We start from the raw sequence: 17,282 nt of genomic DNA, 5'->3' as shown, positions 1-17,282 counted from the left end.
GCATCTCACTTCTTTCAAGCACCAGAAGCATTCTAAAAGCATTGCTGGATTCCTTACAAAACACATTTAAGATAGAGTCCATCTCCAGTTTTTGAATCTCTCATTCTTCCCCACGTTTTCTTCTCAAACCCTTTTTCTAAACAAGTTGCATATCTGCTCTGTGTAGTGGAGTACAGAGAAGGCAGACCCCAGTTCTCAAGTGGAGAGAGTATCTAGTACAGAGGGGTCTCGTATGTCAATACTACACAATTTGCTCTGTTGCACAGCACCTTCTAAGAGGTCTGGAAATCTGAGAAGATAAAAAAAGACTCACTCACGCAGAGACTTTAGAGCCCCAAGATGTCCATTTTGGTATGAGGGAGATTATCTAGAGGAAGAAAAACAATTTTTGATTGTTTTATTTTTCCTCACCAAACCAAATTTAGACTATGCTTCTCTCATACAGTGCAACAATCTAGTAAGAGAGCGTAGAGTAATAAGGTGTTAAACAAGACACAGGGGACATCAGAGGTTTTTGAAATCCAGCTGTATTGGAGAACCCCTATCAGAAACTTTGCTGATTAACCTCTCCATGCAAGATCAGAGATATGTTCTCCTCCTGGACCTTCCTCCCTCACCCTGAAGTAGTAATGTGGCCTTGTCTGAATGTCAAATGGGCAAATCACTTGAACTCAGTGTCAGTAGGACAGGTCTACATCTTTAACTGCTTAAAGAAATATATCTAAAAATCTAAATATACTTACAGGACCTTGGAAAGGATAATGAAGCCTCTCTTTTAAAGAAAATCATCCATCTTCTAATTTACTTCATAGTCAAAACAGTAACAGTCCTCTCAAAAAATAAATACAAAGTTATTAAATCACAGCAGAAATACAAAACTGTAGTTCATGTGCACACATACACATTCACCCTGTGCATTCCCTTAGTACCATGGAAAATGTCTTTGAGGTCTTACTTGAGGTCAGACATAACTACAAGCACTGTTACACTCAGAGAGTAGGAGAAGCATCCAGGAAACAGGAGGAGTTTTTTTAAACAAAACATTTATACAAATTTTGAAGAAAGGCATTCCAGACAGCTCATAAAATCTCTTAGTGCCATCTCATATTAAATATGACCCATAATAATAGACTCACTTTTCTCTGCAGCATAAATACAAATACCAGATCAGATCCCCAGCTGGTATAAACCCCCTCATCTTCACCAGCCTCAGTGAAGTGATGTAGTGTTTTACCAGCTAAAAACTTGACTCATACTAAATGTAATCAGTGTTAATATTTCAAATTTCCTGACCTGCCGGAAAGCAGCTTTGCAGAAAAGGACCTGGGGGTCCTGGTGGACACCAAGTTGGACAGAAGCCAGCAATGTGCCCTTGTGGCAAAGGCAGCCAATGGCATCCTGGCTTGCATTAGAAAGAGCACTGCCAGCAGGTCAAGGGAGGTGACCCTTCCCCTCTGCTGAGCCCTGGTGAGGCTGCATCTGGACTGCTGGGTCCCATTCTGGGCTCCCCAATACAAGAGAGGCATGGAGCTACTGGAGAGAGTCCAGCAGAGGGCTACTAATTAGATTAAGAGACCAAAGCATCTCTCATGTGAGGAAAGGCTGAGAGAGCTGGGACTGTTCAGCCTGGAGAAGAGAAGGCTCCAGGGGGATCTTAACAACGTGCATAAATATCCAAAGGGAGAGTGTACAGAGGATGGGGCCAGACTCTTCTCAGTGGAGCCCAGTGACAGGATGAGAGACAACGGGCACAAAATGAAGCACGGGAAGTTCCATCTGAACATAAGCAAAAAGTTTTTGCTGTGAAGGTGACTGAGCACCGGAACAGGTTGTCCAGGGAGGTTGTGGAGTCTCCTTCCTTGTAGACATTCAAAAGCCATTTGGACACTGTCCTGGGCAACCTGCTGTAGATGACCCTGCTTGAGCAGGGGGGCTGGACTAGCTGATCTCCAGAGGTCCCTTCCAACCTCAACCATTCTGTGATTCTGTGAAATTTTACATATGAAAGCTAGGATGGAATTTTCTCTAATTACATAATCTTGATGTTCCAAGGAAATCATCCTCTTTGTTGATGGACATACTATATTTGATTGTCTGGGGCAGGGGGGGGACAGAAAATCCTTGACTGTTGTCAGGAGCAAACCCATTCAAAGCTAAGTATTAATTACATATAATGCAAACTGAAGAGCTTAGAAAGAATGCCTCCATTTTGTTTTTATTTCAGAAGCATCAGCTGACCAAATGAATGACTACTTTGGAGGCTGGTGTCACAAGAAGCTCTATTTACTGATTACTATTTTCAAAATGCACACCTGGGAATAAGGAGCAGAATATTTTGGCTGATGAAAGAACATGAGCATTGGTATTTGCAGAAAACGCATCTAGTTGATTCATTATACATTTTTTTCATGAGGAGAAATCTAGCCAGTGTTGGTCACCAGTTCTTTCTCGTATCAATGCCATAGTGACTAAAAACAGTCTCCTGTCAGGTCTGAGTGATCTACCTTGATAGCAGCAGGTGCAGGAGGATGTCTGTAAATCTCGTTTTCTCAGGAATGCACCCTCTTGTTCTACAGGCAAATCATAACATTGGAATCCCTCTTCCTTGAATGCGCTTATACACATGCTTCAGCTCTCAGGACTCCTCAAGCTCAAAGGTCTCCCAGCTGATTACTGCAATTAATGTTTTCCCTGGCCAGCTCTGTACATGCATTTCTCTGCAACATCAAGTTTAAGAAAACAGAGATGATTATTTAAGATCATTACTTCAGTTTAAAACAAAGTAAGAAAGCAAAGCACTACAGTTGGGTTGTCAGGAGAAGTTTAAGCTACCTCTTATGCAACTTGGGAAAAGGAGCAGCTGGCAGGGGAGCAATGCATGTGCCTCTAATCCTACTTCCTCACTTCACCACCTGTGAGCCTGCATTTTCCAGCATTCTGTCCACTAAACATATTGTCAGATGGGATTGGGAAGGAAAAATATTGTGCTAAACACAAGTATCAACATATGTCATTTTCCTACTTTCCTTCAAAAATTGTAAAGCAAACTATTAGCCCAAAATGCCCCAGATAACTGAAATTTTTCAACTATTAAGAAAAGTCCTGATTACCCACAATATAAGCTTGGAAAATAAGGAAAGCCTCCTTGCAAAATTAGCAGTTACACTTCCATTGGTTTTGATTACAGTCAGTTTAGGCCTTTCAGCCCACCACTGTGGGATATAGAATTTTAAGAAATACCAGTTATTGACACTATGTACTATAGCAATAGGATCCATAGGTGACTAATTCTTCCAACTAACATACAGTTAGCCTCAGCATTGATTCAAAGAACACATACAGTGGTTTTCTAAGTTGTTTTATGCCTACTCCATGACCCAGTCAGACCATCCGATATCCCAGATTAATAGCCATAAAATTGTATAAACACAATTTTTTTTTGTTTTACTAAGATGTCAAAAAACTCCTCCAAAACAAACAAAACAGAACAAAACACAACAAATATCTCCTTTCTGCCACAAGCATCTAAAGTTTATAGTGGCCTCCATTCTGTTGGTAACATAAATTGTAATGTAAAGAAACCATTTTGCAAATTACTACAAATAATACACATTGGAGTTGCTGATAAATCTATTTTTCATTCATATATATGACTGCTGAGACACTATAAATAATCACTTTAGTTTTTTTTCCAGCAACACAGCTATGGGCCATACATACTTTGTGACTCACACAATTCAAAACAGTAATTCTGGCTGTTTATATAACGTCTGCCCATTATATAACTACAGTAGCTGTAATGAAAAGAAGCAAAGTCTGGTGGAGAAGTTTAGAGACCCGTGGTGGATTCTGGATCTGCTAAACTCGGGGGGGGGGGGGGGAACCCACCCTACTACAGTCATAAAATAAGGCTTTTCTCTTTGGTTTCTGTCAGTGGCTCTACCGTTAGTTCACCATGTGACCTCAGCAAGTTACTTCATCTCCATCACTGTTTCCCCTACAGCTTCCAAGATCATTATACTTGCATGTGTACAAGTCATACTCAGATAGTCTTAATGCTTTTTAAAGTACTTTTCTTTGAAAACGAATCCTTAGATGATTTGCACAAATTCAGCCTTTGTATCTATTTTGGCCAAGGAGCAGTTTATGGGAGAGCAAAGGCAGCAGATAGGGAGCTCTTGGTAAACTTCTTGTATTACCATACACAGCTGCAAAGTCGCAGCATTTGTGTTTCCTCTGTTTTCTCTTTTTTATGTGTTTTTTTTTTAAGTAAAAAAAATCCAGGAAAACAGTGTATATGCATGAATATACATATGAAATTACGACATATCCTTTGGGCAGAGCCTATGTTTTACTGTATGTTCAAGCTTCACTATGCTTGGATTACATAGTCTCAGTATGGTCATGATTGTGATATACATTTGCAACAAATACTGTGCTGCAAACATGAACATATGAATTTTATGTTACAGTTCTGGTTAGAGAATGAAACACAAAAAATTAGACTTCTTACAGAAAACATCTGCTTCTCTTTCAGATTAATAATGCTTATGTGACCAAAGGGAGCTGGTCCAAAGTGGAACAGTATATAGAACAATGTGCTTGACTGCAGTTTGGTTTAGAGCCAGAGCTACATTAAAAAGCAGGAAAGAATGAAGTTAGCAAAAGAGCGCTGGGAAGGATTACTTAGTCTGTGTTCTGTGAACCTGGACCAGCCTTATTTGTCTAATGTGTCTCAACACCAAAAGAGCTTCTACAACATTGTAAGAACTTGCTCCACTGCTTAGCTGTCTATCTTGCTATCCCATTATCTAGCCTTGATTTTACTTAGTCCAAGCTAAGCCATTACTTGGGCTGATGGAAAAATAAGTTAGGGTTGCTAATCTAGAAAAGGGAACTGAAAAGGATATTGATCTTCTGATCAGTAAAAACTTCTGATGATCTATTGTTCTCCAACTCCTACAACCTTTCTGCATGTCACATTTTCTAAACATCTGGTGTTCTCTAGATCTTTCTTGGAATGCGATACCTCTGTGGGAGTACTATAGGTATAAATTACTTCACGCATGCTACCACAGTATTCCTATTAATACACCGCAGAAAAAGATCACATCCTAATTAGTTTGTCATCCACTCCAAACCTCTGCCACATGTGTGATATACTTCTCAATTCCCACAGGAAATACATGCATGATAATCATTGAACAGTTCTGTAATCAAAACTCTCTTTAAGCAACAGATATATTCCAATGATTTCCCTTTTGCTTCCCATTACCCTAACGCAATTCTTCTACCATCAAACTGTGTTTTATCTGCTACAAATATCTTTCAAAAATATCTTCATCACATAAATAGCCAAAAACTGCTTGCTAATTTAATGAGAAAGTTGGTGTACATCTGCCAAAGGAGAGTGATAATACATAATTTAATCTGATATGTTGTGCCTTGAATTTTTATTTTGCTCAGTCACTCATTTTCTGTAAACTGTGGGATAAATCATGTATGATGAACATTCGTAAATACCTATAGTACCAGAAAGCTTTTAAGTAAGGCATACAATTCACAAATGAAACTAAGAATACCATGCTATTGGGCACCTTTTGTATACAGCTACTTATATATTCTTCCATTTCATTAAAATGTCAAAGAACGGTTCTGAAGAAGAATCTGAAATGGTAACAGTGGATCCAGAAAGAGATTCTTTGAACTAAGCAGTAGTGGGATGAGGTCAGGAGAAAAAGTATATTCTTCCCATCTCCACTCTCCTTTACTCTTCCCTTGCCTGCAAGAAAATTAATACTAACATTTTGTATTTCTGGACATTTAGATAGTACTTGTCACATTAGCTCTACAGAGGCACAAAATATTATTTGTATGTGTATTATTCCTCTTATAGTTTATTCCTCCTGCAAAACAGGTGCATCTTTTGCTCAGCATGTCACATTTTTCTCTTGGGAGAGTGGGTGGTTCTAGCAAAAACAAAATAAAAATTAAGCTCTATAATAGCAAAACAAATTCAGCAGGAAAAAAAAACAGCACAATTTAATGCTATACTGACACTTCTGCAGAGTCTGTGACAGTGTCTGTGCATTCTCCCTCAAGTTACAATGATAATAGCTCCTAAATCTGGCTGAACGCTTTAGAAAGGAAAGCAACTTTTAACCCTCCATTGTTCAGCTCAGACATTTCAAGCCCAGAAATAAATTACAAATACAAAATAAGTCAAAATCTGTAACAGATAATTTTTAGTTCCCATACAATTGTCACACACTCAAAAGAAGGTGTAGCAACCTGAAAAAGCCTATACACAAAGACATCACTTGATATAGGAGAATGACTAGTTAGTTATCCAAACATCAAATACAATCAGAATGAGGAAAGATGCATCAATCCTTTTATAAGCTGACATTTCATCTATAAAACACAGATGTCACTTAGATATGGCACAACCCTCAGCATATCAAGTTCTGCTGAGCAAATTTGAAGCTCACAGAAAAATGCATCAGAGAGGGACAATGACTTCAATGGGAACTGTCATTTCATTAGCACTGCTTCTCTGTACAATCTGCAGAATTCAGGCTCCAAAAAGGTTTCCTAGAACAGTGCAAAGACCACAACCAATGCTTCCACAAAAAATTGTTTCATGTTATCTCCAATTATGGCTGGTGGGGGGGGGGGGGAGGGACAGGACATGTTAAATCTTAATGCTGTCTGGCCATGTGTTTTCTCCTTAAGTAATTCCTCATCTTCAAACAAAGAAGGCCTCGATTCCTTCTCCACAGAAAAAGCATTGTTAAAAATTGTGGCAGTCTGTCCTGTTATGGACAGATATACATTGGCCTTTCCCCTTTGTTATAGCACAACCAACAAGTCTGGGCATTCTTAAACTCACCACAAAGGCCATGTTTTCAAAAGTTCTCGGATGTCTAATTCAAGCATCAATAAACGAGTACACCAGCTAATCATGAGAAAGAAAGAAAAAAAGAAAAGAAACAAGGGGCTCCAACTACCTCAATTCTATACTGTTTCTTTTAGGACAAATCTTGAAGTCAAAGCCTCAGGAAATCCCTAGGTTTATATACCAATGCCCTAAGAGCTGCAGCCCTCTGAAAAGAGGGGAGAGGCCTCACTTCCCCTTTACAATCTTTGTATCACCTCCTTTTTCTCCTTGTACTCCCACCCACATGCAGGAATTCATTAGCCTTTTGCCTTCCATCACAGCACTTAAACGAGTGTTTTTTTCCAAAGGATTCAACACCCAGCAGGTTCTATGGAGAAAAGCCAAGCATTTAGCTTTTCATTTCTTTTGAAGATATAGCCTAAAGTAGTTCTTGGTAAGACTTTTAAAACAAAACACGAAAGAGAAAACAGATGTTACTTATTTCCTCCTTCTCTTGCTTTCTTGTAGCCCATGGGATCAGAGCGGATGGAGATGCGCAAACGGCAGATGTCTACGGCCCAGGAGACCCCAGGCTCTGCACAGGCACAAAACAACATGGGAAATCGAGGGTCCAATGCCTGCTGCTTTTGTTGGTGCTGCTGTTGCAGCTGCTCATGGTACACTCTCTTATTCAAGGCTCTCGGGAACAGAAGAGAAGGGGAGGGAGGTGACAGGCAGTGTATAGGACAACACGAGCCAAACACAACTTGTACAGTCTGGGACTATAAGAGAGATGACAGTGCTCTAGTACTAGATGCAGCATTCTGCTCCAGTTCGGTTTTTTTTTCCCACTGTTTTGGGGAAAGAAAAAAAAAAAAGAAAAAAAGAAAAAGATGCTTTGTGCAGTATTTCCAAAAGGAAACAGTAAAACTAAGGTAGCATTTAAAATGCAAAGATACTCTAGTTCTTTCCTTAGCCACCTTCTAGGTTGTGTAACTGCCTGCACACACACATGGAAGTGACTCCCTTGTTAATGAAGCACGAGCTAGCACATTAATCTGAAGTAATAACAAAATGGTAAGAACAGTATTTTCTTATCCTATGGGCATTAAGGGTTCTGTAGAATCCTCTTATGTGCCTTCTTTCAGGAAACCTTATTATCCTCGCTCTGCACAGTCTTGTTAGTACAGGTTCTAGTTATATAGCCATTCACCCCCAGGCCAAGTAGGTGCCCAGTATTACCATTCTGTTTAGTAGCGCTTAATACCCATTTTGCGCAGGACCAAAATGTCCAAGGTGCTCCCATGAATTAGTAAATTAAGCATTGGACTTCCAGAAGTTATCTTGAAACAAAGTTATATACTCACTGCACTGACCACTTGCAGCTTAGCAGAGTAAGCTACCTAACACAGTGTGCTAGAAATAGCAGCATAGGCACTTCAGAAAAGCAGCCAGTATACTATCAATAAAGAGTGAAAAAGCTAGGCTTGCAATTAACGCCCATTCTGTAGATGATCTGGCATCTCTGGTGGCTTCAGTGAGGTTATGACGACTGACTTTAAAATAAAACAAAACACTTTGATTTGAAAGACAGGTCATACAGACATTTCAGTTTTGATAAAGATACATCCTCCCATCAAATTCTGTGACTTGCATTATGAATAGAGTCAAGCCAAACTGTCTCTTCAAGCCCTTAGGTTTGATTTTTTTCTCCTCAAAAACTAGTTAAGTTGGTCTAAACTCTTAAATGCCCACTTTCGCTTCCTTGTGTTAAAAGTCTCTTTTCACTCAAATGGGAAAGGGAGGCAGAGAAAAACTGCTTAGGTAAGGAGGTATTATTATCCCATTTTTCCATATGAAAGCAAGATACAGAAACGTTGAGTAACTCACCAAAGCCATATGAACAAAGCTGGTGTAGAACACAGAATTTCTTTGATCCCAGTGGTATATTTTAAATATTAGGCAATGTTCCCAAATCCTAAAAACTAATGAAAAAATACTGAAAAAGGGAGAACTAGATCAAGATATCCAGATCCTGATAAGGGTCAGATGTAGTATTACTGGAGAAGTATACAGTTCCACTAGCTTCAGAAACTCTCTCTATATATATTTTTTGGTGGCTAGAACTGCCACTGGCAAATTAAAACACTAAAAAAAGCCAAAATACCACTACTTACACTCTTCATATAAAATAGACAAAATTCTGGGTCCCAAAATAACATGAATAATGAGATCTCTACATGTTTCAAAAAAATCCAAACCAAAAACAAAAAAAACACACCTTGCAAAGCTTCCTCTAAAGTATTTCTACACAACTCCAATTAACACAAAAAGGAGCTGTACTGCTAATACGCTTTTGACAAACTGATAACATATTATCACAGTGTGTCATCTTACACAGTACCCATCTCAGAAATCAAATCTATTTTCAAAAGAACTAAAAATATTGCATATTATGTAAATAAAGTAGTTAAACTTCTAGGTGGTAATGTCTAAAAGCCCAGTCACATCACAGTTCTGCTGTACAGTGTTACCCAAATATGATAAATGTCAAGAAAAGGCAGCTTCACAAGGTTTTTTTTGTTTGTTTGTTTTTGTTTTGTTTTGTTTTTGTTTTTTTACAAGAGGCAACAGATGGACAGGTTCGATTCACTTCAGAAGCATTCAGTGCTTACTCTTCTAAGGGTATAGTATTGTTTGGCTCAGGCCTAGGCTCTTGGCTCAGAAAAATCTTTGTCTTTCTATTGTCCAAATTAGTCCTCAGGGTCAGAGCATGTAACATGTAAGCAGTTGAAGGAACAGGCCCAAACCTAACCACTCCCATGTAACTGCAGGTGTGAGGAAAGGAAATATCCTGCCGTTTTACCTTTTCTTTGGAGACAAAATGAACAATAGAATTATTCCTCTTCCCAAATTTTTATTTCATGGTATCTTCTGTTTCCAGCTATGTAAAAACTGGTTGGTCTTGGCCTTTTCCTTGAACTGTCAGTTCTCAGCTGATATAGCACCTACCAAATGAACACTTTATGCACATACAAAACATATCAATTAGAAGAAAATATGTAACATTGTGCTCTTGAATAAGACAAGCGATACTCACAGTCAGAAGCAGTTTACAAGCCATCTTTCAGTCGCTTCTCACTACGTTATGCCTTAGAATTTTACATTATCGCTGCTTCTGTTTCATTACTGCGTAGTGGAAGCTTTGTTTTGCGCAGGAGGACTAGTTTCTCCCCTTGAAGCTCTCTTGAGCTTTATCAGGGCTTCCAGAAAAAAACAAAGCAATACCAGAACACTTTACAGTTTTAGATTTAGGGCTGGGACATAACAAACAGTGTAGACTGTATTAAATGGAATTAGGAGTAGCTGAAAGAATTTGTAGGCCAGAACTAATTACCACATCTCCAGCACTTTTTTGTTTTAATGGCAATTTCACCTGTTGCCATTAATTAGTGCTGTCACCTCATGGCACCTACTATTCATATGAAGCTAATATCCTTGAGATTAGACACTTTAAACATTGTGCACATTATTTGCTGAAGACAAGGAATTATGCAGAATGTAGTTTACAGTAACTCCCACTACAAGGCATTAAGGAGAAAAACATACTGGGGAAGCAAAGCAAGGAAGGGAAAAACATTGCTTCATTCCTTAATAAAGGAGTAATGCATTCATCTTATTTCCCTATCATCTGCCAGATCCAAGTGATTTCATGCAAAATTCAAGGTAAAACCTCCCATACTCAAAGTTCTGTGTCCATGTGGGGCCAGTACTAATTAATGGGTGAGACCAGCATTTGTGCTGAAAAAAAGAAAAATAAAGTCTTAAAAAGCCACAGCAATTCAACCAAAGCACTGACAGCAAGCTGACCACTTCTTATAAATGCACTATAAATCTACCATATGGATACATATGGAAACATCCATCATATGGAAACACTTCAGCGCAAGCAAACCTGGCACTGAGGAGAAGGGAAAAAGTCACAGAATAACCTTACTGGCCAGGCAAAGATGCTATTCTACCATTTTTTTCTGAGAGCAGTGGGTAGCAAATGCTTTGGGGAAGAACATTACAAGCAAGGTAAGAGCAGGCTGATCATTCCCTTGCTTTTGGCACTCAGCTTTCAATAATCAGAAGCTTAGATAACCAATTCTGCCCTTTCTAATGCAAATAGTGAATATTTTGTTAGGACCTAGGGCTTTATTCTGCAAGGTGCCAAGTACTCTGGCTCTCATCCTATAAAGCTTTTCAGCAGATGCTTAAGAGGTAAACATGTACTTAAAGACTGCGCCTGTTCAGAGTTTGATCAGAGCCTGATCAGAGTTTGATACCCTGCAGAATAGTGCCTAAGTTAAAGCATCACCATACAAATTCCAGTGCATTGACAGCTCTTCAGATAACAATCTAGAGCTGCTTATTACACATACACACGTTGAGAGCGAGACAGATTTATCTATTAAGACAGAGTACATAAAATTAGCATTTTATCTTTTTAAATTGTTGCTAAACTACTTTTTTGCCATTTTATCTGATATTCCCAATGACATTCATTTTCTGTACACCTCACTATTCAAACAATTCAAAGAAATTAATTTACTCAAGAGGGTGTATAAAGTTACCCAAATTTCATGATGCTTAAAATTCCTATTTGCATTTCAGAATCATCTGGGAACTGGTAGAGGCTACAAAACAGAGCAGCCTTGCTTTTTTTCTGTGGGGAGAACAATTGTTTTCTAGTAGCAAGAAATGCAAAACAAACTGCAATTAAGCTATTTATAACCCCCATTCATAAAGCCTTTCCTCAAAATAGCTCAAGTACTTTGAACAAAAAAATATGAATAGGAATAAAAATAAGTCTACATGAGTCATGCAGCTGATGTGCAGAACATCCAGCATTCAGCATCCTCCTAATAGTAGATTTAGAATGAAGAAACAGTGAAAAGAGCCTCATAACCTGGATGCTCAGAACTTGTGTTTGTCCCTACAACCAAAACTCAAGCCTCCAGCTTGTTGCTCTACCAGAACCTGAGAAGACAATATTGCACACATTCAGCCTCTTTTCTCTTTACCTGTACATTTCTAGGAACTTAGCCAACCTCCAAGGACATTTTGTAAGCCATGGCACGTTCTTAAGAAAGCTTTTGTTATTTCTTATGCCTTTTTCCATTGCATATATTATCCTATGAAGACTGTATTCCTTTCTTGATCTGTTTGCCCCCCTCACCCTGAGAAAACTTTGACACATATTACCGCGTGCGTGCGTGCATGAGTAAATCATGCATTACACACATTTTTCCTGTTAAAAAAAATTCCATAATCCCTGGCAGCTAGTATAGGACTGGGTCCAATACACCCCAAAGAGAATACACCGTTAACATTCTTTAACTGCTTGCTTTCCTTACTGAAAAGGTAAACTTGAATAGTTCATTAGTTTGATTGTATATTCAGATTTTGCATTAAAAAATGAACTTACAATTTACAATAAAACATGATTGCTATCCAACTTTGTAACAGGAAAGGTTCCCCACCTTTTCAATGCATGGACTCCACTGGCAAAGAGAAAAGCATCTCTATTCTCTCTTGCCAACCTCCAGCCACTCTCCTTAAGCCTTAAAATGTTTAAATTCTCCATACCCCAGGAAGGTCTCTGCAGATTATAGACTAACACTGGAGAGAGCAAGAGGAGATAACCAGTAAGTAGTAAGGCTGCAAATATGACAAAGCCATGAGTTTAAGAGGAAGCAAGGAAAGGAAAAATCAATTGGTTTAACAAAAAGCCTTGCTATAGATGAATGAGATTCCTAAGGATTAAAGCAATAAACTTACGTTAAAGAAAGGTAAGATAATAAAGGAAGAAATTGGGTATTATATTTTCCTAGAAATTATAACAACTTTATTGCTTTATTTCAGCTGGAAGACCTGGTTCATATAAATTATGGGTTATAGTTCACTAGGACCTTTTCTTCTTGACAAATTTTAAGCAGCTTTACACATTATACAAATGTACCTGGATGCATGCACATGCATGTATGAGTTATTTCTCACTGAACTATGATTATCTATGAACTGGAATAGAGCCACCATTCCCTAAAAGGAAATATGCATGTTCTGAAATTAAGCTTTAAAGAAAAAGAATCCTCAGTAGCTGAAACTATAAAAGGAATTTTTAACAACTAGAGTGTTAGCTAAATTAGCATTTGATCAGAGCAGCATGAGTTGACACCTACCCTTCTGAGGGACATCAAAAACAATCTCTCAGTGATCACTACAGATTGCAGCAAACATTTATTCGTTCTTTAATACTACAAAGACCAACAAACTAATACAGCATTGCCAGTCAGACATACTCAAAGTGATATTTAGCAATGATGTATCTGCTTATTTTTTGCTCTAGGCCTTAGTTTGTGAAGCATACACTACCATTTTCTCAAGGCTGCAATCCATAACTGTGCTACGTAGCTATGTCTATGCTTGAACTCTGAAAGATGTTTAATACATCCAACATCCATATATAAAGGTGTCTCTCTTGCTTAAAACTCGAGCTCCAGTTGCTAAACTCTGGCTTTCTTTTAATGGTGTCATCACTCCACAGCTGGGACTCATCATGCCCTGTGGATATAAAAAATAGCCAGGGTTCATACCCTACAAAGAATCACCTTTCCAAAAACCCCTTGAAGTCTAACTCACATAAAACCATTCCATCAAGCACATAGAATACAGCATAATAAGCCTGTATGGAATACATATGGATTTGGTATCTGATAAAGTCTACTCATATACATAAATTAACCCTAGAAATAGAAAGATATAATAGAAATTAACCTAAAAAAAGAAATAACCCTAGAATAGAAAGCCTACATGATACAATTTTGAACAGTGATCAGCTATGTTAAGGCTCACCAGATTTACACAAGTTTAAAACTAGTGTCAAGAGTATAACTATGGTCATACGGCTACTCATAGCTTCTTTTCCTTTAGCTGAATTTTGTAAAATATTAGAGGTGAAGCATCTAGTGTAGGTTCAGCCTCTACCTTTATAAAGTTAACTAAACTTTTGTTTTCTATCTTGCAGTCTTACTGTTAGAAATCAAGATGAAGAGAGAGCGAGAAGAGCATCCCATGAACTCCAAGGAGAGGGTATTCCAAATTGTGAGGAAAGGTACAGTCTTTGTTAAGCATTATATTAAACTAAAAATGAAGCAAACAGAAAAAAAAATCAAAACACAGTAAATGCTTAAAGTAAATTACCTGAAATATTCAAATATCTATTATCCATATGTCATTTAAACTGAATTTGTAGTTACGTCTTTAACTCATAAGGAATCAAAGGTCTGATCTATAATCTTTTATCTTATTCATATGCGGCAGCTAACCACATCACAATTTTCATAATACGGCAGATCAAAAAAGCATAGTAAACAGTCTCCCTTTTTTCTGAAATAATTTTTAAATACATCCTTTTCCCACCCAGCAAGTATTTAACCAAGCCAACTGGCAGTGCTCAGCCTTACACAAAGAATAAATATAAAGGGAAATTGAGATCCTCTCAAGAGTCACACAGCTGTCTCTTCAGAATTGCTCAAACAGGTAGGAACACCTGCAAAACCACAATAGACAGGAGGGTGCCTTTTATATTTGCCTCAAGGCTGCTTTCTGCATATTTTCATTCAATTTTTAACAATGACTCAACAAGGACTATTATGTGTAGAAAAAAAAAAAACACTTATTGGTTGCAGAGGGACTTCTTTGTTGAGATTACTTTGAGCAATAAACTGGAATTTCTGCATCAAAGCCCAGGCAATCATCTGTGCCTGAGCTTTTGATAAACCCACTTTCAAAAAGCATCTTATAATTACATTTACTAGAGTTTGCACTTGGATAGTTCAGGTGAGGAATTAGAGCCACATGAACCTTGTATTTTTGTTCCATCATGATGGCAGATGCCTTCTGCCAGGTGAAAACAGCTTGAGTAGCAATCAATCATTTCTCTTTTCTTGTCCTCTCTTTCTTCCTCAAGTCCTGCTCCTACACTTGAAGAAGTAAATGCCTGGGCTCAGTCATTTGACAAACTAATGCTTACGCCAGCTGGTAGAAATGCTTTTCGCGAATTTCTCCGAACCGAATTCAGTGAGGAAAACATGCTTTTCTGGATGGCCTGTGAGGAATTAAAACAAGAATCCAGCAAAAGTGTCATTGAAGAAAAAGCAAGACTAATTTATGAAGATTATATTTCTATTCTTTCTCCAAAAGAGGTACATTGCTTTCCCCAATACATTCTTTGATGCTGCTTTGCACAGTTAAAGGCACAAAAACACCCAAGGATATTTTTCCTATGCATTCCACTGCTAATAAGCAGAGATTTAGAAGGAAAAAAAAAAAAAGCAAACCCAACACTGAGGTGAGACGGTCAAAACTATTTTCACTTGTTGGTAGAAAACTGTTCATATTGCTACCAAGGCACACTAACATGAAGCGTTTCGTTTGAGGCACAACAAAGATTCAGATGAAGACTTCATCCTTGCTCAAAAATCTTAAATTCTATTTGCTGGACAAATCAATTTCTTTTCTCTTTGCACTAAGAAGGGGAGGTGGATGCTTTAAAAGCACAGTAAGCACAGGAAGCCTGTTGTTTGCCACACAGCACAAATAAATTGCTCACAGAGTAGCTGACAAAATATGATATAGATCAAAAAACTGACTGAAAATTTTCAAAGCTACCTGTCACTTCACTGTAAGCAAACAGGTCACGTTTCAAAGACATATCAGTTCACAGTTTGAACATTATCCTACAAAGAGGCTGGAATTTTAAACCTTCTAACTTCCTTGCAAAATTCATAACTTAACTGATTGTGGTGCAAACTGTACTTGTGCGGATAAAAACAATATTTAATCTAATCGGTCTACTCCAGTAATGCTAACATCTTTACAGAGACTATTGCTTTGCCAGGGGGGGATCAAAATGCTGCACGTATGGAAGCATTATATAGCTACTTGAATTCATCCTGCTTTTTAACATAGGAATTTGATTAACTAACAGCTTCCTGGGTTACAGTTTCCTTTTGCGTAATACTACTTACTCTGAATTCAGTCTCTTTACAACAGCACTAATTCCCAAAGAAACAAAATGTCACAGAAAATTACAAATCCACTCTACTACAGAGCAGGAAATTGGTCTGGAAAATAAAATTCTACCAGTCTCACAAGTTTTAGTAATAATGGTATTTCAGGCAGCATCATTCAAAATAAGGTTTCCTTAGTGAGAGAATTCCTTTATCCATATTCAACAGATTACTACTTCAAAATTTGAACACAGTCATTTTTAGCGTATGTATATTTAACAGTCTTTACACTCTTGAAGGATGCCAACTGAAATGGTTAACAAAGGCTGCTTTTTTCGAGCCAAAAGAGCTGAAAAAAAGCATGTGTACTGCACACTGCAACTATTTACAATGACTTTTTATTTTAACATGCAGGTCAGTTTGGACTCCAGAGTAAGAGAAGTTATTAACCGAAACATGCTGGAACCCTCACAACATACCTTCGATGACGCACAACTTCAAATTTATACCTTAATGCACAGAGACTCCTACCCACGGTTTATGAACTCTGCTATTTATAAGGACTTGCTTCGGTCCTTATCTGAAAAATCCATTGAAGCATAGGATTCTTTCTTAATGTATTTATTTTAAAACAAATGGAACTCTGGGCTACATCAGTCAACAGGGAATTTAGAATTAACCAGATATTTACCTGAAAATAACTCAGGCAAGTTTTAATACAGACTGAATGTTTTAAATCTGCACAAGGCTCTGACACTGTAGCTAACTACAGTTTCTCATCAAAATAAGTCTTACTTAAAGAGAATGAAGAGAAAGAAGATAAAATGTTAAAGAAAAAGTATTTTTTACAATGAAGCATGCAACTCAGACACAAATTTCTTATAAAGGGACGTATTTCCAAAGTACAATTGCCAATTAAGCATAAAAACTAAATTTTATTTTTAAGTGGAGTGCTAGAGTTGAAAGTCAAACGGGTTGCCCCATCCATACTGTGACCAAAATAAAAACAGTTGTGCTGTCAATATCTGGGTTACCCTAGACTGAAGTTTCACATTTCATACAAGTCGTACCTGGCACAGGTACACTCCACTTGTTTTAGAATACGTATTTAACACACATGCAGTGGGCTAATGAAAATGAGTATGGCAACCTCAAGTTTATGAAAGCTAATGGTTGAAATAATGCTGCCTATAATTTTTTTTTTCCTGAAAAAGTGTTATTTTACTACCAAGAATCTGCTGAAAGCATTTTTAAGTTCATACCGTTGATGTTTATAAATTATTTACTTAAGGGAAGGAAGAGTCTGGGCATTTAAATTCTTAAATAAAGCACAAGAATTCTCA

General features: G+C 37.8%; 1 protein-coding gene and 1 long non-coding RNA gene across 4 annotated transcripts in view; one reads left to right on the top strand and one right to left on the bottom strand.

Annotated features, from left to right (window-relative positions):
• Window positions 1–17,282, top strand: part of RGS20 (regulator of G protein signaling 20) — a 23,256-nt gene extending 5,974 nt beyond the window's left edge. For all 3 annotated transcript variants that reach the window (XM_064507540.1, XM_064507541.1, XM_026097707.2), the window contains exons 2-5: window positions 7,409–7,557; window positions 13,953–14,039; window positions 14,898–15,132; window positions 16,354–17,282. In XM_064507540.1, coding sequence (XP_064363610.1) covers window positions 7,409–7,557; window positions 13,953–14,039; window positions 14,898–15,132; window positions 16,354–16,542 — 660 coding nt within the window. In that variant the 3' untranslated portion in view covers window positions 16,543–17,282. The remainder of the gene's footprint in view (window positions 1–7,408; window positions 7,558–13,952; window positions 14,040–14,897; window positions 15,133–16,353) is intronic.
• Window positions 13,143–14,917, bottom strand: LOC112981801 (uncharacterized). The gene is made up of 2 exons (XR_010387971.1): window positions 14,792–14,917; window positions 13,143–14,068 (listed from the first exon to the last, which is right to left on the bottom strand). It is a non-coding gene; the product is annotated as an uncharacterized LOC112981801 (long non-coding RNA).

Source organism: Dromaius novaehollandiae, chromosome 2 (genome assembly GCF_036370855.1).
Source record: "Dromaius novaehollandiae isolate bDroNov1 chromosome 2, bDroNov1.hap1, whole genome shotgun sequence".
NCBI classification, from domain to species: domain Eukaryota; kingdom Metazoa; phylum Chordata; class Aves; order Casuariiformes; family Dromaiidae; genus Dromaius; species Dromaius novaehollandiae.
The sequence above is the reverse complement of the archived record's forward strand: the minus strand, read 5'-3'. Positions and strand labels throughout refer to the sequence as shown.